Consider the following 26,462-nt stretch of genomic DNA (forward strand, 5'->3'; position numbering starts at 1 on the left):
TGTAATGACCCATATTTAAGTTAGGGTATGTTGGTCTTTAACATAACAAAAAAATAAGAAAAGAAAGAAACAAAAACCAAAAAAGAAAAAGGAAAACCTAATCAATTAATAATAGGGTCAAAATCTCATTGAACGAGGAGGGGAATTTGAGGGAAGGGAAAGCAACTTTAGTTGCCCAAACAAAAACCTACTCTTCTTTTTTTTTTCCCAACAAACTATAATTGCATTTCATTGTGCACTAAAAGTTAGAATACACATTCTTGAAATATGAAAACCAACTTTAATTCCTAAACTAAAATGATTAAAATTTGATGGGTGGAATTGCTCTTAGTTAGCGGCAAGATGTTACAAATTACATAGTATGAGGGTCACCGTGATTTTTACTTCTAAACTGGAGTAAGAAGCACGTATTGTCAATCAAATATTTCATGACGACTTCTGAGAACAATAATAACTCAATTATAGCCTATTTGTTAAGCTTCTAAAATCAGCTTATTTTGAAAAGAACTTTTGAAAAAGTACTTTGAAGAAAAAAATAACTTGTATTTAGCTAATCAATTTATAAAAAAATTTTAAACAGCAATTTACGTTTGACCAAGTTTTTAAAAAAATATTTTAAGCGTCAAATTACAAATAAGGACACGAAAATATTTATTTATTGATTAATAGTATTATTTAAATAGATACATAATTTTACATCTTTATTATGAAATATTATAATTAAGTTTTTTTATTAAGTAAAATAAAAAAATAAGATAAAAATTTATTTATTCTATTATTCAACAAATACGAAAATATTCATCACAAAAGTCACAACAACAACAAACCGGGTGATTCCCAAAAATATTTATATATTAGAAATCTATCCTAAAAAAAACTTATATATTAAGAGAATTGCATTTAGAATAACTAAATATTAGCTTAAATTGAGTAGGATTATTTTGGTTTATAAAACTTTTGCTAAGAGATAAATTAAAAATATTTTTTGCTTCCAGGACGAGCTATTTTTTTCATTATATAAAAAATAGCTTATGCTTGATAAATCGCCAAAAGTGCATGATTTCGAGTGTATTTTTATCTCATTTATCGTGTGAGTTGCGGGAGATTACATGATCTTTAAAATAAATTATACTCATTACGTATTTCTTATTTGTAGGAGTGAGCTTGAATGATAATGGATAAAAAGATATCAAATTATCGCAAAAAGGAAAAAAGTGGAAGGATTGGGAGCTCGTCTATTCTCGTGTGTGGCACGAAAATGGACGCGAAAAAGGAGAAAAGTGAAGGCACAAAACAACGAAGTGAAGCAAAGGCACGGATCGCTTCGTGAAATGGAAAAATTTCAAAAGCTGAATCCGCGTCCATGGGTGCGCGACGCGCGAAGGCAGATGCGGATTCCAGCTTTTCCCATCTGAAGTTGGATTGAAATGTTCCGCCCCTTATCAACCCTAAATGATATAAATACATAAAAGAACGACTTTTTAAGGGGGAGACAACATCTTTGAAGGCTCTACAAGCAAGGAGAAAGGCAGAAGATTCATAAACGAGTTTTTATCTTTCTTCTTCCTTTTTATATTATTGGTGATGAATTCTTATATTGTAGTTGTGCAAATAATTATGAGTAGCTAAACTCTTTATTCTAGGATTTGATGGAACCTCTTGGAAGATGAATTTTTGTTGCGTTTAATATAAGTTTGCCATTGAATTTCCTCTACTTGTTCAACTACGTGATTATTGTGGTTGATTGAAGGGCCCTTAGTTGATTATGCCTATTTAATATGTATTACTTGGAAAATGGTACATATTTAGGTAGTTGTTGAACAATATCACTCATAACATATATGAGGGATCAATACAGAGGGTTTACAGGTGGGATTAGGAATAACGAAACCTTGGTGTGAATTTAGTGAGCGGTGAACTAAAGCCAGCTAGCATAGTTTGGAAGAATAAGTCTAGTATATTGTTGTAGTTGCTCGAAAGAGAATTACGACACCTAAAGTGCTCACAATCGGTAGAGAATATCTAGGCGAATTTATAAGAAACATAGCGGAGTGGATTCCGATAAGAGGGGAAGTCGTAACACTAGACCTTTCCGATCTTATCTACAACATTTGCTTTGTTAGTAATAAAATTACAACTTTTTAATTACCTTGCTTTTAGTTAATAAACACTCAACTCGTTATTCAATATTTATAGAAGTTGATTACTTGAATTCTGGCGGAACTAGCAGTTGGGAATTCTGGCGGAACTAGCAGTTGTGATTAGTAGGTTAATTCCCTGTGAGATTCAACTCCGGACTTGTAAACTTAATTATATTTACAACAATCGCTTAGACCTTTTTATAAGGCATAGTTGGGCGTGATTAACACTTCTACCCAAGAGTGTTTTCTTACTCCTAAAACGGTGGCAACCAAGTCAATTTAGAAATGAAAGCACTCTTTTTGAAAAAAAGTACTTTTGTCATTTGGAGGACCTTAGCCAAAAAGGGTATCATTATCCACGAAATCCAGAGATGACACCTATCTTTTCACCGTAATGTCGAGTAAACAAATCATCTTTTGTGCAAAATCAGGATTTTCGCGTTTTTGCCATATGCATTAGTACATTACATGAAATGATCTATCAATTAAATTCTAGATAATATTAAATATCAAATGTTTGCAAGTGTGTATTAATCATATGTACTGAATTCAGTGTGAAACAGATTACTTCATTTTCTTAGATTAAAATCCTAGTACTGACATATTATAGAAAAGTATTATGAGTTAACAATTTTTATCAAGAAATAGCAAAAGAAGTAATTTTTCTCACGAAATAGCAAAAGATTATATTTTTAAACGTTAGTTAAATGTAACTTAATTTGACTATGGAGAAGAGAAATTCGCATAGATGGTGTCCATTTTAAAATAAGGAACTTCATTCCTCTTTAATTTTGTGCATTCAGATGGTTCATACTTTTTTGGTCTCACGAGCAAAGCAAATGGAAGTAGGAGGAGACATAACGATAACCTTGTTCACATTAAGATTATAGGGTTAAGAAAATCTAACCATTTCTTAACTTGACTTCTCATATATAATCACATGACTCTCAAATAAGGCCCAATCTAATCTCACTTGTAGATATGAAAAAGAAGACACCGAACCACAAAAGAGAGCATAATAAATTCGGGGTGCAACTCACTTATTTCATGATTTTGGAACAACAACAATAATAACAGCAAGTAGATAAAACATAAAGGAGTAATATGTAAATAAAAGAAGAGAACGCAAATGATAGGGCCGGGGTAGAAAAGACGTACACCCTCTGTCTCATATTATATGTGTCGTGTTTCTTTTTTACACGTCTCTTAAAAAATATTAGTTAGGAAAGGGATTGGATTATTCTACTCTTATTTATGTCTTAAGATATAATCTCTTTTCATTAAATATTTGTTCTATTTATGTATTATCTCCCTCTTCAAGAACAATTATTACTAAGGGTAAAAAAAAAAAAAAATTAATTTTGTCTTGAATTTCTAAAATGACAAATAATTTGAGACAACTATTTTTAGTAACCACGACGGTTAATATGAGCCTGTGGAAATAATAATAAAAGATATTCATAAGCAAAGCATGTGTTAAACACAACAGAACTAGTGCTAAAAGCACTCATCGTTTGATTTCAAACTCGAATTTTTCATTTCATGATGATTTTTAAAGAAGAAAAATAAAATTAGTGCAGAAGACGTTTAGATACGACGGCTATCATTTCGCCATAACGCCGAGCAAACAGATTATCTTGTGATAAAACTGGCGATTGAACTGGAGGTGGTTCATTTAACAATTCATCGCATTCAACAGCATAATTAATGATACTCTTTCCTTGTAGATTAACATCTACATGATTTCCAGCTTTTGAATTATTCTTTGCTTGGCTCAAGGAGTCAATTATTCCCTCATAAAAACTGCCACATTGGGTATAGCTACTCTTGGAACGAAAGTCCTTAGCTCCTGAGATGAGAGAACGGATCTCTGCACTGGTGTTTTTTGCGCTCTTTGTTCCTAAATCGATGGCAATGATTTCAAGTTCAGCAAAATCAGCAGTTCTAGAACGTGGATCCGATTGAAAAGCCTTTGTGCAAAAAGTTGGATCTTGGGTAAAACTACAGACGCCTGTGATTGGGTCTGCTCCTAATGAAATCACATTCAAAAGGAAAACTAGAAAAAAGAGATTGAAATTAGAGCCAGAGATGAAAACCATTTTTATGAAGAAAAGAACGTACAACTCTTCTTTCTTTTTCTTCTTATTGCACGAATAAATGGATGATTCATGGCTCCAGCCTCCATTCCCTTCATATATATATACTTGCTCAAGTATTAGTACTGTGGTAAGTTCATTAATAAAAATTACAAAAATATTTATTACAGTCAGATTTGTTCTCCTCTTTTTAGTAAAAATCTAATTATCCCTCCCAAATGAAAGATCTCTATTAATCCTTTTACTCTTCTTTTTAGTATATAAGTTATTAAATGAATGAATAAATAGAATGAATTTTATTGTAATTAGTAAGTTCATCAATAGAATTACAAAGATATTATTAAAAGTATATTTATTCCACTCTTTTGAGCAAAGAATGGAATTATCCTCTCAAATGAGATAGATCTCCACAATTTTTAGGTGTTGCATTTCAAAATGATTAACTACACTACCTGCCCTAAGGGTATTTGGTCTCCTCTGAATATTACCGCCCCGTAAGTATCTTTTCGTCGAGCATTTGTTTTGCCCGTTTTTCCGTCCCTTCTTCGTGCAGCTGAGACTTCGCTCCCTCCCTTGATCGTGCACATTTATGATCGGGTCTGCCAGGTCTTGCCTTACACAGTGGGGATTCGTGAATGGCCGGCCTTTATCAAGAAATTCGGGCCTGCGCCTTCCGTGACCGGTGAGTTCGTCTATATGTATTTATTTACACATAATTATTATCCTTTGTCTATACCGTTTTGACCTCATGGGCGCCTGCTCGTTACGGTTTTGTACAGGAAGTGACAGTCTTCTAATTTTTCTTTTTCAGCCCGAGGATCTTCGAGAAGGCCGAAGTCTCCTGCTCCGGCGTTCGTAAGATGAAGGCTGCATCTGTTCCTTCTGTTGTGGTGAGATCTGCTCGGTCGTCGACTACACCTGCCACAGGATTTTCGACTTCCCCTTTGCATCATCTAGTAGACGAGGACGATGAGGAGGAATTGTCCTCGAATGGTGATAATTTACTTCCCCGTAAGAGGCGATTTGTGGATGTCGGCGAAGGAGCTATCCGGGCGGCGAGTTTGGCGATGGGGGATTTCGTCGTCCGAGAAACGGCGACCATAGAACTTGAAGACGGCACTGAATTGCTGCCCACGATTCCGCCGTCATCGGGAGCCGAGGAGGGTACGTCTTTCCCTGAGATCATGATGGATTTTGAGGGGCCGTCGACGAGAGTCCCTGACGACTTACGACGGAATGAGCCATCGGCCTCGCTACCAACCGAGGATCCTTCTTCCAGGGTCGACACAAGAGGAAAAAGTGTAGCCGAAGAAGGTTACGAAACGGGCTCCGATATGGATGCCGAGGAAGTGAGGATCATGGGGGAAGCACTTACTCGACTTGAGGTGAGATTGGAGGGGACCACGCGGACTATTGCGATCCTCTTGGACCGGGATTTGCTAGTTGACACGGAGGATGTGGTCCCTTCTCTTGGTCCCCTCTTTTCTGAAGTGGAGGGTTAAACCCTTGAGAAGCTTAAGGACGCCATTTTATCGAGGAGCATAGCCGACCTCGCTCTTAGGGTAAGATTTTCGATCTCTCCATTTTTTATGTCGAGTTCAAAGTTTTGTTCTTACTCGTTTTCTGTCTTTCTTTCAGACCGTGATTTTGGAGATCGAGAGCGCCCAACGAGAGGAGAGGTATAAGGCCATTTTCCAGAAGATAGAGCAGAAATATCGCGAATATCGTGATAAGCACCGCGAGATCTACAGGCGGTTCGGTGGGAGCGGCAATTTCCAGGCTCTCCGAGGTGAACTGAAGGAGAAAGATGACGAGTTGATGAGGGTCATCGGAAAATGCAGCGTTCTAGAGGGGGCGTTGAGGGACAAAGAAGAAGAACTTGAGGTGAGCAAGGGGGTCGAGGCCCAATGAGCCGATCTTCAGGCCCAGGTGGTTTCGTTGAGCGCCGAGCTCGAGAAGTGTCAGGCTCAGAGATGAGCGGCTTGATAAGCGGATATGGGAACTGAAAAAGGAGGCTTCGGACCTTAGTGATTGAGTTGCTGCCCTCGAGGTCAAGAAGGCGGAGTTATTGGCTCAGTCGTCCTCTTCCCGTGCTTCTGCTTTTCCTCATGTTCCGCGGGACTTGTACGAGGAATGGATTCACGTCGAGGCCCAGCTGGATATATTCACAGATCTGATGGGGGCGAGGGCAACTTACCAAAGGCTGGTGACGGAAATGTTCAAAGAACAACTCGGAAAAATAATGAAAGTCTACATCGACGACATGCTGGTCAAATCCAAAAGGAAAGAAGATCACATCGACCACTTGAGAGAAGCCTTCAGCATAATTAGACAATACGGCATGAAACTGAACCCCGAAAAGTGTGCATTCGGCGTGGCCTCAGGAAAGTTCTTGGGTTTCCTAGTGTCGCAATGAGGTATCGAGGTCAATCCCGACCAAATCAAGGCCACCGAAAGGATACCAAAGCACTTGACCACCAAAAGGCAGGTCCAGAGGCTGACTGGCCGTATCGCCGCCCTTTCGAGGTTCATCTCACGATCCTCCGATAGGTGCCACAAGTTCTTCGGCGTACTCAAAAAGAAGAACGACCTCCAATGGACCCCTAAGTGCATCCAAGCCCTGGAAGGAGTTAAAGGTGTACTTGTCCTCGCCACCGTTGCTCTCAAAACTAGAACCGGGACAACCACTCCTTGTCTATCTCGCCATGTCCGAAGTAGCTGTGAGCACAGTCTTAGTCCAAGAAAATAAAGGTACGCAATCTCCCATCTTGAAAGACACTAGTCGACGCCGAGACCAGATACCCCCATCTTGAAAAACTAGCTCTAGCCTTAGTTAGCTTCACGAAAGCTTAGACCGTATTTCCAATGCCACCCCATCTTGGTCATCACGACTTTTCCCTTAAGAAATATTTTACATAAACCCGAATTGTCGGGCAGATTGGCCAAATGGGCCATCGAACTAAGCGAGCACGATATTACATATCGGCCGCGAACGACGATAAAGTCAGAGATCCTCGCCGACTTCAGTGCGCAAATAATGCCCGAAGTCAAAAAGGAAGTCGTCCACTCTTCTTCCTGAACACAAGACCTCTAGGTCCTGTACACCGACGGCGCATCTAACGCATCAGGGTCTGGTCTGGGCTGGGACTCGTACTCGAAGTCCCAACAGGCGAAGTGATTCTCCAGTCCATAAGGTGCCCGGACATGACTAATAATGAGGCCGAGTATGAGACCGTAATTGCAGGATTGAGACTAGCACTCAAATACGGGGCAAACCGGCTAATGTTGCGCTGTGATTCTCAGCTCGTGGTCAACCAAGTCACAAGGACTTTCCAAATCAAGGAGCAAAGATTACAAAAATACCAGACCGAAATCTGCAAACTACTACTCGAGTTCGACGAAAGTCAACTCGACCAGATTCCCCGAGCACAGAACATCGAGGCGGACGGCCTCGCCAAATTAGCAGCAACCACCAAAAACATTACAAATAAAAATCGAAGTGTGGTCCACCTCCTCAACTCGGCGATAGACCATATCAAGATAAGAACCATAAACTTGACTTGGGATTGGCGCAACGGTATTATTGCATATTTACAGGACGATGTACTCCCCAACGATAACAAAGAGGCCAAGAAGTTGCGAATGCAAGCGGCCAGATACAACATCGTTCACAATGACCTGTACAAAAGGACATATGGCGGCCCTCTAGCGAAATGCTTAGGCCAAAATCAGACGCGACACGTCCTTGAAGACGTACACGAAGGCCACTGTGGAGCTCACTCCAGCAATCGAGCTTTGGTCAGATGCCTCATACGAGCGGGGTATTACTGGCCCACCATGAAAAAAGAGGCCGTAGATTTCGTGAAAAAATGCGAACAATGCCAGAAGTACGCCCCAGTGATCCACCAAGCAGGCGAACACCTACACTCAGTAACTTCCCCTTGGCCGTTCATCAAATGGGGAATGGACATCGTGCCCCCCTCCCGGCAGGATGAGGTAACGTACGATTTCTCTTGATTTTAACTGACTATTTTTTTAAATGGGTGGAAGCAGGAGCAATCGCCCAAATACGCGAACATGAAGTGATAGCCTTCATATGGAAAATATCATATGCTGTTTCGGTCTCCCTAAAGAGATCAGCTGCGACAACGAACCTCAATTTACAGGAAAGAAGATCGCCAACTTTTTCGAAAAATGGCACATCAAAAGAATACTCTCAACGCCTTATTACCCCGCGGGCAACGGGCAAGCGGAATCATCCAACAAGTCAATTATGAACATCATGAAGAAGAAACTCAAAGACGCCAAGGGGCTGTGGCCGAAAATATTACCAAAAGTACTTTGGGCCTATCAAACAACGCCAAAAACGAGCACAGAGGAAACGCCATACTCGTTAGTCTATGGGACTGATACAGTAATACCAGTCGAGGTCGGGGAGCCCAGCCTAAGATACTTCCGTGAAAGCGGACCCCAGAACGATGACAGTAGAAGGCAGGAGCTCGACGAAGTTCGGGAATATAGAGATATGGCCTACGCGATAATGGTCGTCCAGAAGCAACAAGCGAAGGGCAAAGATCATGCCACTCAAAGTTTGGGACTACGTGCTTAAAGCTAAAACACAAGCAAGCAAAGACCCACGGGAAGGCAAACTAGGAACAAACTGGGACTGCCCCTACAAAATCACGACAGCAGTAAACAAAGGGTCATTCACAATAGAAATAATGGAAGGAAAGCGACTATCAAACAACTGGAATATTACACACCTCAAGTACTTCAACTTTTAAAGGATGAGGTCCCCAAAATCGCATTCTTTTTCCCTCACTCGAGTTTTGTCCCAATTGGATTTTCTCGAGGAGGGTTTTAACGAGGTGATGACTGGGATACTTCAGGATTGAAGTACGCACAGACGAGGGTACTGAACGGCTAGTTCATTGCTCGATCTCTCACCATTTTTCCAGTTCGACCAATGAAAGGACTAGATAGATTGGGACTCGGACTAAACTACCCGCCAGCGCCCGAAAAATATGTAAATCTCTCCAAGAATATGAACAAAGCACAAGCACATGAAGTTTATTTCGGCTCTCCCCAAGCACAGGTTACATTCGATCTCGTTCGAATTAACACCTAATCGGCCCACGACCTTAACTAAATAAAGGTTACATTCGACCTCGTTTGAATTAACACCTAATCGGCCCACGACCTTAAATAAGTGAAGGTTACATTCGACCTCGTTCGAATTAACACCTAATCGGCCCACAACCTTAACTAGATAAATGTTACATTCGACCTCATTCGAATTAATACCTAATTGGCCCATGACCTTAAATAGATAAAGGTTATATTCGACCTCATTAGAATTAACACCTAATCAGCTGACGACCTTAACTAAATAAAGGTTATATTCGACCTCGTTCGAATTAACACCTAATCGGCCCACAACCTTAAATAAATGAAGATTACGTTTGGCCTCGTTCGAATTAACACCTAATAGGCCCATAGCCTTAAATAAATGAAGGTAATATTCGACCTCGTTTGAATTACCACCTAATCGGTCCATGACCTGAAATAAGTGAAGGTTATATTCGACCTCGTTTGAATTAATAACTAATCGGCCCACGACCTTAAATAAATGAAGGTTATGTTCAACCTCGTACGAATCAACACCCATTGTCCTCGGCCACAATCAAACCTAGGCTTCATTTCAGCCTCGTTCAACCTACTCAAACAAATTTATTATGACAAAGGCAACCAAACAACAAAATCAAAAAGCGTACAAACACGAACAAAGTAAAAGAATCAGGTACGAAGAACAAAACTAACATTTCATACTTAGAATATTTTTTACAAAGCTTGAATACACGCCTACAAAAATACACACGTATGCAGTTAAACAAAAAAGAACTAATCACCACCTGACCCAACAACACCTCCAGCTTGATCGCCCAGACCATCTCCACCTACCTCTTCTCCATCTCCATCTCCATCGCCAGCAGGATACTCACCCTCGTACCAGGTGTCCTGTTTAATACGATCCACGCCCGCATCCTCCTCATCATCACCGGCTTCTGGTGTGGCGGGGTCATAGTCATAAGCAAACCGAGCCTTATGTGCTTTAGCACGAACATCCTCGAAGTCCGCTTCTGAAACAACCCCGCCCCTATTAGATCCCTGAATATATCCAGCTAGGCCTCGGCATAAATCCATTCCTCGTACAAGTCCCACGGAACATCAGGAAAAATAGAAGCACGTGAAGAGGACGGCTGAGCCAATAATTGCGCTTTCTAGACCTCGAGGGCAGCAACTCGATCACTAAGGCCTGAAGCCTCCTTTTCCAGTTCCCCTATCCGCTCATCAAGCCACTACTCTCTAAGCCTGGCCGTCTCCAGAGCACTCTCCTGCTTAGAATAAAGTATGCAGATCACGATCTCCAAAGCCTCCGCCTTCCTCGCAGCCAACAATTGGGCCAACTCTTCCTTGTCTAAACCCGCTGCCTTCTCAATGACCTCACCACTCAGAGCGTCCGCTTTTAATTGACACTCCTCAATATCGGCGCACAACGAAACCACCTGGGCTTGAAGATCGGCGCATTAAGCCTCGACCCCCTTGCTCACCTCAAGTTCTTCTTCTTTGTCCCTCAACGCCCCCTCGAGAACGCTGCATTTTCCGATGACCCTCATCAACTCGTCATCTTTCTCCTTCAGTTCACCTCGGAGAGCCTGGAAATTGTCGCTCCCACCGAACTGCCTGCAAATATCGCGGTATTTATCAGGATATTCACGATATTTTTGCTCCATCTTCTGGAAAATGGCCTTACGCCTCTCCTCTCGTCGGGAGCTCTCGATCTCCAAAATCGCGATCTAAAAGAAAGATAAAAAATGAGGAGTAAGAACGAAACTTTGAACTCGACATAAAAAATGGAGAGATCGAAAAGCTTACCCTAAGAGCGAGGCCGGCTATGTTCCTCGATAAAGTGGCGTCCTTAAGCATCTCAAGGGTTTTACCCTCTACTTCAGAACAGGGGGGACCAAGAGAAGGGACAACGTCCTCAGTGTCAACCAGCAAATCCCGGTCCAAGGGGATCGCAATAGTCCGTGTGGTCCCCTCCAATCTCACCTCAAGTCGGGTAAGTCCTTCCCTCATCATCCTCACTTCCTCGGCACCCATATCGGAGCCCGTCTCATAACCTTTTTCAGCTACACTTTTCCTCTTGTGTCGACCCTGGAAGAAGGATCCTCGGCTGGTAGCAAGGCTGATGGCTCATTCCGCCGTAAGTCGTCAGGGACTCTCGCCGACGGCCCCTCAAAATCCATCATGATCTCAGGGGGATACGTACCCTCCTCGGCTCCCGACGACGGCAGAACCGTGGGCAGTATTTCGGTGCGGTCTTCAAGTTCTATGGTCGTTGTTTCTCAGATGAAGAAATCCCCCATCGCTGAACTCGCTGCCCGAACAGCTCCTTCGCCGACATCCACAGATCGCCTCTTATGGGGAAGCAAGTTATCACCACTCGGCGATGATTCCTCCTCATCTTCCTCGTCTACTAGATGATGCAAAGGGAAAGTTGAAAATCCTGCTGCATGTATAGTCGATGACCGAACAGACCTCACCGCAGCAAAAGGAATAGAAGCAACCTTACTCTTATGAAATGCCTGAGCAGGAGCCTTCGGCCTTCTCGAAGGTCCTCGGTTGAAAAACAAAAATTAGAAGACTGTCACTTCCTGTACAAAATCGTAACGAGCAGGCGACCATGAGGTCAAAACGGTATAGACAAAGGATAATAGTTATGTATAAATATATACATATAGACGAACTCACCGGTAACAGAAGGCGCATGCCCGAGTTTCTTGATAAAGGCCGGCCATTAACGAATCCCCAATGTGTGAGGCAAGACCTGGCTGACCCAGTCATAAATGTCCAAGACCAAGGGAGGGGGAAAAGTCTCAGCTGCACGAAGAAGGGACGAAATGTCAAATTACTACTAAAACGGGCAAAACAAATGCTCGACAAAAAGATACTTATGGGCGTAATTCCAAGCCTCAGGGTATCCGCTCACGTTGACCACCACGTCCTCGGTCTTGATGAAGAAGTAGTTGAGCCAGAACTGGCGATTTTCCTTATCGTCCATCTTCACCACCAGACTTTTACTTCCTCGGTGGTGGAGGTGCCGCATTGTCCCTTTATAGAAACTAGGGGTGAAGAGATACATCAGGTGGCAAAGTGAGACCCCACGGCTGGTCAACTCCACATATTTCGTCAACATACGGATAAACTTGTAGATGTAAGGGGAGAGTTGGGCCGGGAAAATGCCATAGTAACGACGAAATTCCTCTACCAATGGGAGAAGAGGAAAGGAATAGCCGACATAGAATGGATACACATAGAACGCGCAATATCCTGGGCGGTGTATCTGTACCATATCGCGCCCCGCTAGAACCAGATCGATATGAGCAGGAATTTTGAACCTTGCCCTAAGCTCAGCGAGATCGACCTCGTTCATCACTGACTCTGAGTCCTCGAGATCATCTTCAGGCAACTTCAAAAAGTTGAATCTAGCCTTTTCACTATGATGGATTATTTCCTCCACCATAGGAAATTTCTCGTCTTCAAGAGCAACAGAAACATCATCGCCGTGAGGAGGCATGTGCACCCCCAAAGGGGTAGGGTTAGTCGCCATACCAGAACTAGAGGGTGCGTTAACCATATTCTTGAGGCAAGATGTTTTAAGCACAGAAGGGTTGAAAGCAACATAAATCACTGGAATCAGGGGAATGGATACATGGTGACAAAGTAAAAAGGAGACAAGGGTTCAATATGGAGAATGAAGAAGGAGACGTAGGGATTCGATATCAAGAATATGCAAAATAAACACAAATGGCCTCAGGTCCTTATTTATAAAATTTCAAGCATCAGGACCGAGAAATCAGGCCATCATTACCCATCGCAGGTATCAAAATAGCAGAAGTGCAGGAAACAACACAAAGCATCGGGAAAATGCGTCACAATGACGTATGATGTCATGACGTCATTCTGAAACGACGCAACCCCAAAGGTTGCGACTCACGAAAGGTCATGCTGCCACCTCATCTGAAGCGTTATTACCCAACTTTGTTACAACCCAAATTCACGTACCTTAGATCAGACCGTAAGTTAGTCGACGTAAATCCAAGAAGAGATTATCTTTGAGATTATGAGAAGTTAATCCTATTGGTCTTAAACGATACAAGGGTGTATAAGAGTGGTTAACAAGTATTAGAAGTTAAACGAATCAAGGATGTTGTAACCCGTATTTTCGGGTAAAACTAGAGGTGCTTAATTGTCCCAAGAGGTCATGTTTCAATGTATTTGAATTATATAATATCCGTATCATAAGTCTTGAAGTCAAGCGAGTTATGAAACAAAAGTCGACAAAAGTTGTCGCAACTTACGTTTATAATTTTACTTAAACTTTAGGTCAAATGTTACTACGATTTTCTCCCAATGCACTTGAAATTACGGAGTGATATACCCACAAAATTGAAGATCTATGAGTCTAGTATACAATGCATTTAATCGTTTGTCGATACGATCTCGGAATAGAGAGATATTCACGTTTTTGCAAGACTGCGCCAAGCAGCTTTCTATGGGGCCCACATAGGCGGTTTAAGACATATGGATATATATAAGATGCCTCAACCCCATTTTAAGTCATTAGTTTTCAGTATATTCATACCTTAGAACCCTAAAAACACTCTCTCAAGGTTCTCTCATGATCCAAGACCCAAACAAAGGGCAAACAACACAAATCAAGTGTTGGGAATCGCGTGGCGCTAGTAAGTTTCTTGTTCTTCTTGTTGTTGCTGATTTTTGTGTTGTTCCAGCTCGTGTGGGAGGTTGTTTTAAGTGTTTTATGTTCTGTAAATACTCCCTCAAGTTTTTAATATCAACCCTAGGTGATTTCAAGTCTTCTAAAGTAATTTTAGTGCCGAAAAACCCGAATTGATTGCTAGTTTCGCTTCCTTGTTCTTGTGGCAGAATTGGAGGGATATTTCGTGGACAATTAAGGTCAAATTGGAGTTGTTATTTCCATTTAAAGGTAATGAACCTCTTACTCTACATGTATTTAAGATTATCCAAGTTTCAGCTAAGTCGTTGAAGCTAGAACTTGTGAAATATATATATCGAAAGGCTTGGTAGTAATGTTGTTGGTTGGTGAACTGTTTTGGGAGGCTCAGTATGATTATTGTTATTGTTTTTTGGGCTGTTTGGTGATTGTCTTGACTTGTGGGAAGTCATATAAATAGGGGAGGTGTTGTACGTTTCATCATAAAATAGGCTGCGGTCGATACATAATAGTTACGACACTTAAACGATAACGATAGTGTCATTTCTCTTATTGTAGACTAAGGAGTCGTGAGATTTGTATAGCTTGAGGTTGGGAAGTTTATACAAGGTATGTGAGGCTATCCCCTTCATTCTTTTTTCACGATTCCGGTTGTACATAATGTAATGAACGAGCTTCCAAAGATACTCTACTCTTAGAAGCTAGCATTACTTACATTGCTGCCCTTCTTATGGAACGATTGATGTTGATGTTACTTCTCTTATTCTTATGTTATCAATGTTGTTGGTACTTCCTGATTCTTATAATATTCTTGATGAAGAGTTAATCATAATTACGTGTACTAAGGATACCGACCTTACGTCACTCTGAATGGTTCAAAATGTGATTCCAATGAGTCCAACATACATCATATATATGTATCTATTTTACTCTATCGAGCTGCGCTATAGTCGGTCGGGTATGGCACCTATTGTGCAACCACTGATCAGTTGGATTTTACCGAGCTCCACGTGGCCGGGTTCGATTCTACCGAGCCCTATGATGGCCGGGTACGTTTTACTGAGCCTATTACGGCCGAGTATGATATGATGATGGTGATGCCCACAGAGGCGTATGTTTTAAAAGTTTATGTATATATATGTATGTATCATTTATTTCATGCCAGTAGCCCTCAGAGGTACCCAGATATCGCAGGTTGTATATTCTCTATCCCTGTTTATATTATTATTCTTACTTATGCTTTCCTGCCTTACATACTCAATACTTTATTCGTACTGATGTCCTTTTTATTTGTGGACGCTGCATGTCGTGCTGCAGGTCCTGATAGACGGGTTGACGCAGCTCCCCCACCACAGTAGGTTGTCCAGTTCAGCGGTTATTGGCGAGATCCCTTCTCCGGACTTGCCGTGGTCTTGGTATGCATTTTTGTTATAGACATTATGGGTATGTCGGGGCCCTGTTCCGGCAATGTTGCAGCACTTATGTTCCTTTAGAGGCTCATAGACAGGTGTAGACTCATGTATGGTTTGGAATGCCTTGTCGGCTGATTTTTGTTGTATAGTCTTTCATGGCAGCGTGGTAGCTCGTACCTTATATATAGATTCTTGATAGTCTTGTCGTCCCATGTTATGTATGTTCATGCCATTATCTTTCATAGTTGGCTGTTCATGATCCATGTCTACCATTTATATTGATCTCGTCGGCCCTTAAACATAATAAGGAAGGTTAGATAAAATGTACGTTGGTGCTCGGCAAGTATGGCCCGGGTACTAGTCATGACCCTCCAGTTGGGTCGTGACAAACTTGGTATCAGAGCAAGTCTGTCCTAGGGGTTGTCTATGAGCCGTGTCTAGTAGAGTCTTGATTATAGATGTGTAGTGCGCCACATTTATAATCAGGAGGCTACATGACATCTAGGGTTGTTACCTTCTTCCTAAATCTAGATCGTGCGTAGAGTTGAGTCGTAAGTGTTCATATCTAATATTCACCTTGTTTTCTTTCAGCGATGCCTTCGACTAGGAAGCAAGCGATTAGTAAATGGCTTGATACAGCTGTGGGAGAGGGTACCATTCAGGTGCCTCCAGCCAGAGCAGGCCAATGTGAGGCTCAGAGTGAGATGCCGTTTCATACCACTCCGTCTCCTCCAGAGGATATTAGGAGGCACCCAGTACATCCAGTTCCTCCGTCTGGCACTACAGACCCTGATATGCGCAGTGCGGTGCAGTTGTTGACTAGATTGGTAGCTGCTCAGGCTCAGAGGCAGAATACCGATGCTGCTGATAAACCGGTTAGTACGAGAGTTTGTGATTTTATTAATCTAAACCCTCCAGTGTTTACCGGATCAGACCCCAAGGAGGACCCGCAAACTTTTATTGATCAGGTTCATCGTACATTGCGGGTTATGCATGCTAGTGATACGGAGGCAGTAGAGTTTGCTTCTTATCGGTTACGGGATTTAGCAGTTTTCTGGTATGATAGTTGGGAGAGATCTAGGGGTCCGAATGCTCCTCCAGCCATGTGGAAGGAATTTTCTGAGGCCTTTCTTCGTCACTACTTGCCAGTTGAGATACGACGAGCTAGAGCTGATAAGTTATTGAACCTTCGACAGGGTAATATGAGTGTATGGGAGTATAGTATGTAGTTTGATTCTTTGGCAAGGTATGCTCCCCATATGGTGGCCGAGATGAGTGATAGGGTGTACCTGTTCGTGAACAGGTTGGGACCATATCTGATAAATGAGTGCACAACAGCCTCCTTGGTAGAGGGCATGGATATTTCCCGTATTCAGGCTTATGCCCAGACCCTAGAGGATCGTAAGCGCCAACAAAGGGCAGATAGGGAGAAGGATAGGGGCCAACATAAGAGGGCGAGATTTGCAGGGTATTATGATGAGTTCAGAGGCAGTATCATGCCCCAGTCTTCAAAGAGTTCGACGCCACCTGTAGCTAGTGCTCCTCCACAGTTTTAGAGGCCTCGGTATGATCGATTTACCTATTCTGGTTCAGGTCAGAGTTCGAGGGCATCAGGCTCATAATATCATAGGGATAATAGTCAGACGAGACCCCCAACACCTCGTTGTGATCAGTGCGGCAAGGCCCACTTTGGACTGTGTCGTCGAGGTTCCGATGTGTGCTATTCTTGCGGACAACCTGGCCATATGATGCGGGATTAATCTAACAGAGGAGGTGATGGCATGGCTCAGCTGACTGGATCTGTGTCTGGTTCTACCTCATCAATTCGACCTCCAGCACAAGGTTTTCAACAGTCGACAGATCGTGGTAGAGGTAGAAGTGCAGTGCCGAGTTCGAATGGTTCTCAAAATCAAACCTATGCTCTAGTAGGTCGACAAGATCTCGAGTCGTCTCCAGATGTTGTTACAGGTATATTGTCTGTGTTTTCTTATGATGTATATGTGCTAATTGATCCGGGATCTACATTATCATATGTTACACCCTTTGTGGCTAATAAGTTTGGCGTTGAACCTGAATTGATAAGTAAACCACTTGCGGTATCCACTCCGATAGGAGATTCTGCGATTGCTAGAAGGGTATATAGAGGTTGCACTGTGATGATTTGTAGTCGTCAAACCTCGGCAAATTTATTTGAGTTAGAAATGGTTAATTTCGATGTGATAATGGGAATGAACTGGTTGGCCTCATGCTATGCAAATGTTGACTGTCGTACGAAGATGGTTAGGTTTCAGTTTCCTGGTGAACCCACCATTGAATGGAAGGGGAACATTGCTACGCCGAAAGGTAGGTTTATTTCCTATCTTAAGGCAAGGAAGATGATCTCAAAAGGTTACATTTATCATCTTGTTCGTGTTAGGATGCGGAGGCGAAGCCGCCTACTCTACAATCAATCCTCGTGGTCAATGAATTTCCAGATGCTTTTCCAAATGAACTCCCAGGCCTTCCTCCTGAAAGGGAGATTGAGTTTAGCATTGATGCGTTGCCTGACACTCAACCGATCTTTATCCCTCCATACAGGATGGCCCCGGCAGAGTTGTAAGAGTTGAAGGCGCAGTTGAAGGACTTGCTGGATAAGGGTTTCATTAGGCCTAGCACTTCACCTTGGGGTGCGTCAGTCTTGTTCGTGCGGAAGAAAGATGGGTTGTTAAGGATGTGTATCGATTATCGACAGTTGAATAAGTTTACTATAAAGAACAAGTATCCATTTCCAAGGATTGATGACATGTTTGACCAACTCCAGGGTGCCAAGTATTTCTCCAAGATTGACTTGCGTTCAGGGTATCATCAGGTGAGGGTTAAGGAGAAGGATATTCCAAAGACGGCCTTCCGGATAAGATATGGGCACTTTGAGTTCTTGGTGATGTCGTTCGGGCTAACAAATGCCCCAACAGCTTTTATGGATCTCATGAATAGTGTATTCAGGCCCTATCTTGATGTGTTCGTGATCGTATTCATTGATGACATTATGGTGTATTCTCGTTAGGAGGCGGAACATGCGGGCCACTTGCAGATAGTATTACAGACCCTCCAGGATCATAAGTTATATGCTAAGCTCTCCAAATGTGAATTCTGGTTGAACTCAGTAGCATTCCTTGGCCATGTGATATCTGATGAGGGTATTAGTGTCGACACTCAGAAGATCGATGCAGTGAAGAATTGGCCGAGACCTACAACACCGTCAGAAGTCCGCAGCTTCCTGGGGCTAGCAGGATATTATAGGCGGTTTGTAGAAGGGTTTTCCTCTATATCAGCACCATTGACTAAGTTAACACAGAAAGCTACCAAGTTCCAGTGGTCTGATGCTTGTGAACATAGTTTTCAGGAGCTAAAGAATCGATTGACATCCGCGCCAGTGCTCACTCTCCCAGAAGGAACAGAAGGTTATGTGGTATATTGTGATGCCTCAGGTATAGGTTTGGGGTGCGTATTGATGCAACGTGGGAAGGTGATTGCTTATGCATCAAGACAATTGAAGAAGCATGAAAAGAATTACCCGACTCATGATTTGGAATTGGCTGCAGTAATATATGCTTTGAAGATATGGCGGCACTACTTATACGGCGTCCATGTTGACATCTACACAGATCACAAGAGTTTACAATACATCTTCAAGCAGAAGGAGTTGAATTTGAGGCAGCGTAGGTGGCTTGAATTACTGAAAGACTATGACGTCGAGATATTGTACCATCCCGGTAAAGCCAATGTTGTGGCAGACGCTCTCAGCCGTAAGTCAATGGGAAGCTTAATACATATTGAGGCAGGTAGACAAGGGTTGACCAAAGAGCTTCACCAGCTGGCCAATATGAGAATCAGATTGTTGGACTCTGATGACGGAGGTGTTACTGTACAGAATACAGCAGAATCATCTTTGGTAGCCGAGGTAAAAGCACGGCAATATGAAGATCCTACCTTAGTAAGATTGAGAGAGGGAATTCAGCAGTGTAAGATTACAGCTTTCAAGATCGGAGGAGATGGGACACTGAGATACCAGGGCCGATTATGTGTGCCTAGTGTGGCAGGGTTGCGAGAGAAGATTATGATTGAGATTCATCAGTCCCGATATTCTATCCATCCTGGCTCGACAAAGATGTATCATGACGTTAAGGAGCAGTATTGGTGGGATAACATGAAGAAGTCTATTGCAGAATTTGTAGCCCAGTGTCCTAATTGTCAACAAGTAAAGATCGAGCATCAGAAACCCAGTGGATTGATTCAGAATATAGAGATTCCGACCTGGAAATGGGAGGTGATTAATATGGACTTCATTATTGGATTACCTCGCTCTTATCATAAGTTTGACTCCATCTGGGTAATAGTTGATCGACTTACAAAATCTGCCCATTTTCTGCCAGTTAAGACAACTTACACGGCTGAAGATTATGCAAAGTTGTATATCAAGGAGATTGTTAGGCTTCATGGTGTGCCGATATCTATTATATCAGACCGAGGAGCTCAATTTACAGCTAACTTTTAGAGGTCTTTTCAGAAGGGTTTAGGCACACAAGTAAATCTCAGCACTGCATTCCATCCGCAGACTGACGGACAGGCTGAACGTACCATTCAGATGCTTGAAGATATGCTACGAGCATGTGTTCTAGATTTCAAGGGGAATTGGGATGACCATCTGGCACTCATAGAATTCGCCTACAATAATAGCTACCATTCCAGTATTAAAATGGCCCCGTATGAGGCACTGTACGGGAGGAGATGTAGATCACCAGTTGGATGGTTTGAAGTCGGTGAGACAGAATTATATGGGCCAGATTTGATTCACCAAGCCATTGAGAAGGTGAAAGTGATACAAGAGCGACTCAGGACGGCACAAAGCATGCAAAAGTCTTATTCCGATGTCTGACGTCGTGATTTGGAATTCGAGGTTGGTGATTGGGTTTTCCTGAAGATCTCGCCGATGAAGGGTGTTATGCGTTTTGGGAAGAAGGGTAAGTTGAGTCCACAGTATATTGGGCCGTACAAAATTCTTCGATGAATTGGACAGGTTGCTTATGAGTTAGAATTGCCATCCGAATTGAAATTTATCCACCCGGTATTCCATGTATCTATGTTGAGGAAATGTATTGGATACCCTTCTCAGGTCGTCCCTATCAAAGATGTACAAGTTACAAAGGATCTATCATATGAAGAAGTCCCAGTGGCTATATTAGATCGACAAGTCCGCAAGCTGAGAACAAAGGATGTAGCTTTCGTCAAAGTATTGTGGAGGAACAAGAATATAGAAGAAATGACATGGGAAGCAGAAGAGGAGATGAAGTCTAAATACCCTTACCTTTTCCAGATTGAAGATAACGAGGATGCCGGGGGAAAGCAGGACGCATTAGAAGGTGAAACGACACTATGAGGTAAGCAACAACTTGTGAATAATCTTTTTTAATACAAAATGGTGATATGCACTTAATGTACATATCCATAATGCTTTGTATAGTCTTCTAAGGCCATAGGTTAGGTTTAACTGCTTGCAAGTTTGGCTAGTGTCCATTTTATAGGGGAAACTCAGCCGGAAATTTCTGTCGGAATCCACGATAAGTTAGACTCCTCATAAACCCTTACATTCGAGGACGAATGTTCCTAAGGGGGGAGGGTGTTACAACCCAAATTCGCGTACCTTAGATCATGCCGTAAGTTAGTCGACGTAAATCCAAGAAGAGATTATCTTTGAGATGATGAGAAGTTAATCATATTGGTCTTAAACGATACAAGGGTGTATAAGAGTGGTTAACAAGTATTAGAAGTTAAATGAATCAAGGATATTGTAACCCGTATTTTCGGGTAAAACTAGAGGTGCTTAATTGTCCCAAGAGGTCATGTTTTAATGTATTTGAATCATATAATATTCGTATCATAAGTCTTGAAATCAAGCGAGTTATGAAACAAAAGTCGACAAAAGTTGTCACAGCTTACGTTTATAATTTTACTTAAACTTTAGGTCAAATATTACTACGGTTTTCTCCCAATGTACTTGAAATTACGGGGTGATATACCCACCAAATTGAAGATCTATGAGTCTAGTATACAATGCATTTAACCGTTTGTCGATATGATCTCGGAATAGAGAAATCTTCACATTTTTGCAAGACTGCGCCAAACAGCTCTCTATGGGGCCCACATAAGTGGTTTAAGACATATGGATATATATAAGATGCCTCAACCCTGTTTTAAGTCATTCTTTTTCAGTATATTCAGACCTTATAACCTAAAAACACTCTCTCAAGGTTCTCTCATGATCCAATACCCAAACAAAGGGCAAACAACACAAATCAAATGTCGGGAATCCCGTGGCGCTAGTAGGTTTCTTGTTCTTCTTGTTGTTGCTGATTTTTGTGTTGTTCCAGCTCGTGTGGGAGGTTGTTTTAAGTGTTTTATGTTCTGTAAATACTCCCTCAAGTTTTTAATATTAACCCTAGGTGATTTTAAGTCTTTTAAAGTAATTCTAGTGCCGAAAAACCCGAATTGATTGCTAGTTTCGCTTCCTTGTTCTTGTGGCAGAATTGGAGGGATATTTCGTGGACAATTAAGGTCAAATTGGAGTTGTTCTTTCCATTTAAAGGTAAGGAACCTCTTACTCTACATTCATTTAAGATTATCCAAGTTGCGGCTAAGTCGTTGAAGCTAGAACTTGTGAAATATATATATCGAAAGGCTTGGTAGTAATGTTGTTGGTTGGTGGACTGTTTTGGGAGGCTCAGTATGATTATTGTTGATGTTGTTTGGTCTGTTTGATGATTGTTTTGACTTTTGGGAAGTCATATAAATATGGGAGGTGTTGTCCGTTTCATCGTAAAATAGGCTGTGGTCGATACATAATAGTTACGACACTTAAACGATAATGATAGTGTCATTTCTCTTATTGTAGACTAAGGAGTCGTGACATTTGCATAGCTTGAGGTTGGGCAGTATAAACAAGGTATGTGGGGCTATCCCCTTCATTCTTTTTTCACGACTCCGGTTATACATAATGTAATGAACGAGCTTCCAAAGATACTCTACTCTTAGAAGCTAGCATTACTTACATTGCTTCCTTTCTTATGGAACGATTGATGTTGATGTTACTTCTCTTATTCTTATGTTATCAATGTTGTTGGTACTTCCCGATTCTTATAAGATTCTTGATGAAGAGTTAATCCTAATAACATGTACGAAGGATACCGACCTTACGTCACTCCGAAAGGTTCAAAATGTGATTCCAATGAGTCCAGCATACATAATATATATGTATCTATTTTACTCTACCGAGCTGCGCTATAGTCAGCCAGGTACGGCACCTATTGTGCAACCACTGATTAGTTGGGTTTTACCGAGCTCCACGTGGCCGGGTACGATTCTACCGAGCCCTATGATGGCCGGGTACGTTTTACCGAGCCTATTACAGCCGGGTACGATATGATGATGGTGATGCCCACAGAGGCGCATGTTTTAAAAGTTTATGTATATATATGTATGTATCATTTATTTCATGCCAGTAGCCCTCAGATGTACCCAGATATCGCAGGTTGTATATTCTCTATCCCTGTTTACATTATTGTTCTTACTTATGCTTTCCTGCCTTACATACTCAGTACTCTATTCATACTGACGTCCTTTTTATTTATGGACGTTGCATGTCATGCTGCAGGTCCTGATAGACGGGTAGACGCAGCTCCCCCACCACAGTAGGTTGTCCAGTTCAGCGGTTATTGGCGAGATCCCTTCTCCGGACTTGCCGTGGTCTTGGTATGCATTTTTTTTATAGATATTATGGGTATGTCGGGGTCCTGTTCTGGAAATGTTGTAGCACTTATGTTCCTTTAGAGGCTCATAGACAGGTGTAGACTCATGTATGGTTTGGAATGCCTTGTCGGCTGATTTTTGTTGTATAGTCTTTCATGGCAGCGTGGTAGCTCGTACCTTATATATAGATTCTTAACAGTCTTGTCGTCCCATGTTATGTATGTTCATGCCATTATCTTTCATAGTTGGCTGTTCATGATCCATGTCTACCATTTATATTGATCTCGTCGGCCCTTAAAGATAATAAGGAAGGTTAGATAAAATGTACGTTGGTGCTCGGCAAGTATGGCCCGGGTACTAGTCATGACCCTCCAATTGGGTCGTGACAAACTTGGTATCAGAGCAAGTTTGTCCTAGGGGTTGTCTATGAGCCGTGTCTAGTAGAGTCTTGATTATAGATGTGTAGTGCGCCACATTTATAATCAGGAGGCTACATGACATCTAGGGTTGTTACCTTCTTCCTAAATCTAGATCGTGCGTAGAGTTGAGTCGTAAGTGTTCATATCTAATATTCACCTTGTTTTCTTTCAGCGATGCCTTCGACTAGGAAGCAAGCGATTAGTAAATGGCTTGATACAGCTGTGGGAGAGGGTACCATTCAGGTGCCTCCAGCCAGAGCAGGCCAATGTGAGGCTCAGAGTGAGATGCCGTTTCATACCACTCCGTCTCCTCCAGAGGATATTAGGAGGCACCCAGTACATCCAGTTCCTCCGTCTGGCACTACAGACCCTGATATGCGCAGTGCGGTGCAGTTGTTGACTAGCTTGGTAGCTGCTCAGGCTCAGAGGAAGAATACCGATGCTGCTGATAAACCGGTTAGTACGAGAGTTCGTGATTTTATTAATCTAGACCCTCCAGTGTTTACCGGATCAGACCCCAAGGAGGACCCGCAAAGGTTTATTGATCAGGTTCATCGTATATTACGGGTTATGCATGCTAGTGATACGGAGGCAGTAGAGTTGGCTTCTTATCGGTTACGAGATTTAGCAGTATTCTGAAGGGATATTTCGTGGACAATTAAGGTCAAATTGGATTTGTTCTTCCATTTAAAGGTAAGGAACCTCTTACTCTACATGTATTTAAGATTATCCAAGTTGCGGCTAAGTCGTTGAAGCTAGAACTTGTGAAATATATATCGAAAGGCTTGGTAGTAATGTTGTTGGTTGGTGGACTATTTTGGGAGACTAAATATGATTATTGTTGATATTGTTTGGGCTGTTTGGTGATTGTCTTGACTTGTGGGAAGTCATATAAATAGGGGAGGTGCTGTCCATTTCATCGTAAAATAGGCTGCGGTCGATACATAATAGTTACGACACTAAAACGATAACGATAGTGTCATTTCTCTTATTGTAGACTAAGGAGTCGTGACATTTGCATTGCTTGAGGTTGGGCAGTATATACAAGGTATGTGAGGCTATCTCCTTCATTCTTTTTCACGACTCTGATTGTACATAATATAATGAATGAGGTTCCAAAGATACTCTACTCTTAGAAGCTAGCAGTACTTACATTGCTGCCCTTCTTATGGAACGATTGATGTTGATGTTACTTCTCTTATTCTTATGTTATCAATGTTGTTGGTACTTCCTGATTCTTATAAGATTCTTGATGAAGAGTTATCCTAATAACGTGTACGAAGGATACCGACCTTACATCACTCCGAAAGGTTCAAAATGTGATTCCAATGAGTCCAGTATACATCATATATATGTATCTATTTTACTCTACCGAGCCGCGCTATAGTCGGCCTTGTACGACACCTATTGTGCAATCACTGATCAGTTGGGTTTTACCGAGCTCCACATGGCCGGGTACGATTCTACCAAGCCCTATTAGGTTTACTAGGGATATGGGTTGAATATATAAGGAAAAAGAAAACGGAAGAAGAGCAGGTAATATTCATAAGATAAGAACACTTTTGAGAAGAAAATTCTCTCTTTTATAAAAATACAAAGATTACCTTTTAATAAAGATTCTTGCTCATATTATTCCTCACCTTTCCATCAGATTCGAGGATTGTTCATACGAATCTTGAACTTTTCTATCATTCATCATTGTCAGGAGAAATATTCGTCCAATCCATCCATTATTGGGTGAATCATTCTCCTTATTTACTTAAATACTATTTATTGTTAATTACATCTCCATTAATGTTCATGCTTTAAGGGTATTTTGCACTTATTGTCATCATTCAGTTACGGGATCTGTCCCCATCTCCTGTACGTTTTCGAGATTAGCCTCTAGAGTTGTTATCCTTAACTAGATTTAACCTATTATTACCTAAATTTAATAGTTTAACCGGAAGTTATATTTTTTAGTCAAACACTACCATGTATCCTAATATTGAAATCAAACAAATAAATCACACAAGTCTACTTAATGTACTAGTCTCAGGGTACGCGTTTTGCGTGTGTACATGTATCAATGGATAAACAATTTTGAAAAGAAAACTTTGTAAATATTATTAGACGATGTATTGAGTTATATAAAATTATAAAAGAAAAACTTAAAAAATATTCCTGAAAATGAAACAAAATATCGTTCGTCTTTTTACCCATTAAAACTCGAGTTCATAGTGGACGAAATAGCCATTTTCCTAATATGTAGAAATAGTCATTTAATTATTTTTTTAATATGTAAAAATAGTCATTTAATTATTTCTCTAATATTTAAGAATAACCATTTAATTATTTTCTTGTATTTATAGATACTCATTTAATTATTTCTCAAATATTTAGATCTTTGTAATATCATATTATTTAATTTGAGTCCTTTACTATGAACTCCATTTTGATTTAAGAGTATTAAATTTAAAACACTTTACGAGTACTTTCAATTCCTTTCTTTTTGATTTCTTTCAATTTCTCTCGTTTATGCTCCATGTTAATCAAAACTTTAATTATAATTAATATAAATAAGTTAACTACTTATTCGAAAAGGTAATTACTTCTTCGGAAAGGTATTTAATGCTGCATAATCTATATTATTATAAAAATATGAATATAATATCGGTTTACAAAAGTAACCTTATAATATTAAGCATAATAACTCATAATATAAGGACATAACTGGAATTCTAGATATTAGCGTTATAATCCTATTAGTTTTAGGACATAATACTACACGTTAGGAATCCTACATGATTACC

General features: G+C 41.2%; 1 protein-coding gene across 1 annotated transcript; it reads right to left on the bottom strand.

The window, feature by feature from the left end:
- Nucleotides 1-3,712: 3,712 nt before the first annotated feature.
- Nucleotides 3,713-4,240, bottom strand: LOC104087959 (pectinesterase inhibitor-like). Its single transcript, XM_009592556.1, has one exon. It carries the CDS (start codon nt 4,238-4,240, stop codon nt 3,713-3,715), a length of 528 nt encoding a protein of 175 aa, XP_009590851.1.
- Nucleotides 4,241-26,462: the final 22,222 nt, after the last annotated feature.

The sequence above is a fragment of the Nicotiana tomentosiformis genome, chromosome 1 (assembly GCF_000390325.3).
Source record: "Nicotiana tomentosiformis chromosome 1, ASM39032v3, whole genome shotgun sequence".
NCBI classification, from domain to species: Eukaryota; Viridiplantae; Streptophyta; class Magnoliopsida; order Solanales; family Solanaceae; genus Nicotiana; species Nicotiana tomentosiformis.

Bases quoted from the DNA above. Each gene is read 5' to 3' on its own strand.
- LOC104087959 (XM_009592556.1), bottom strand. From the start codon at position 4,240: ATGGTTTTCATCTCTGGCTCTAATTTCAATCTCTTTTTTCTAGTTTTC.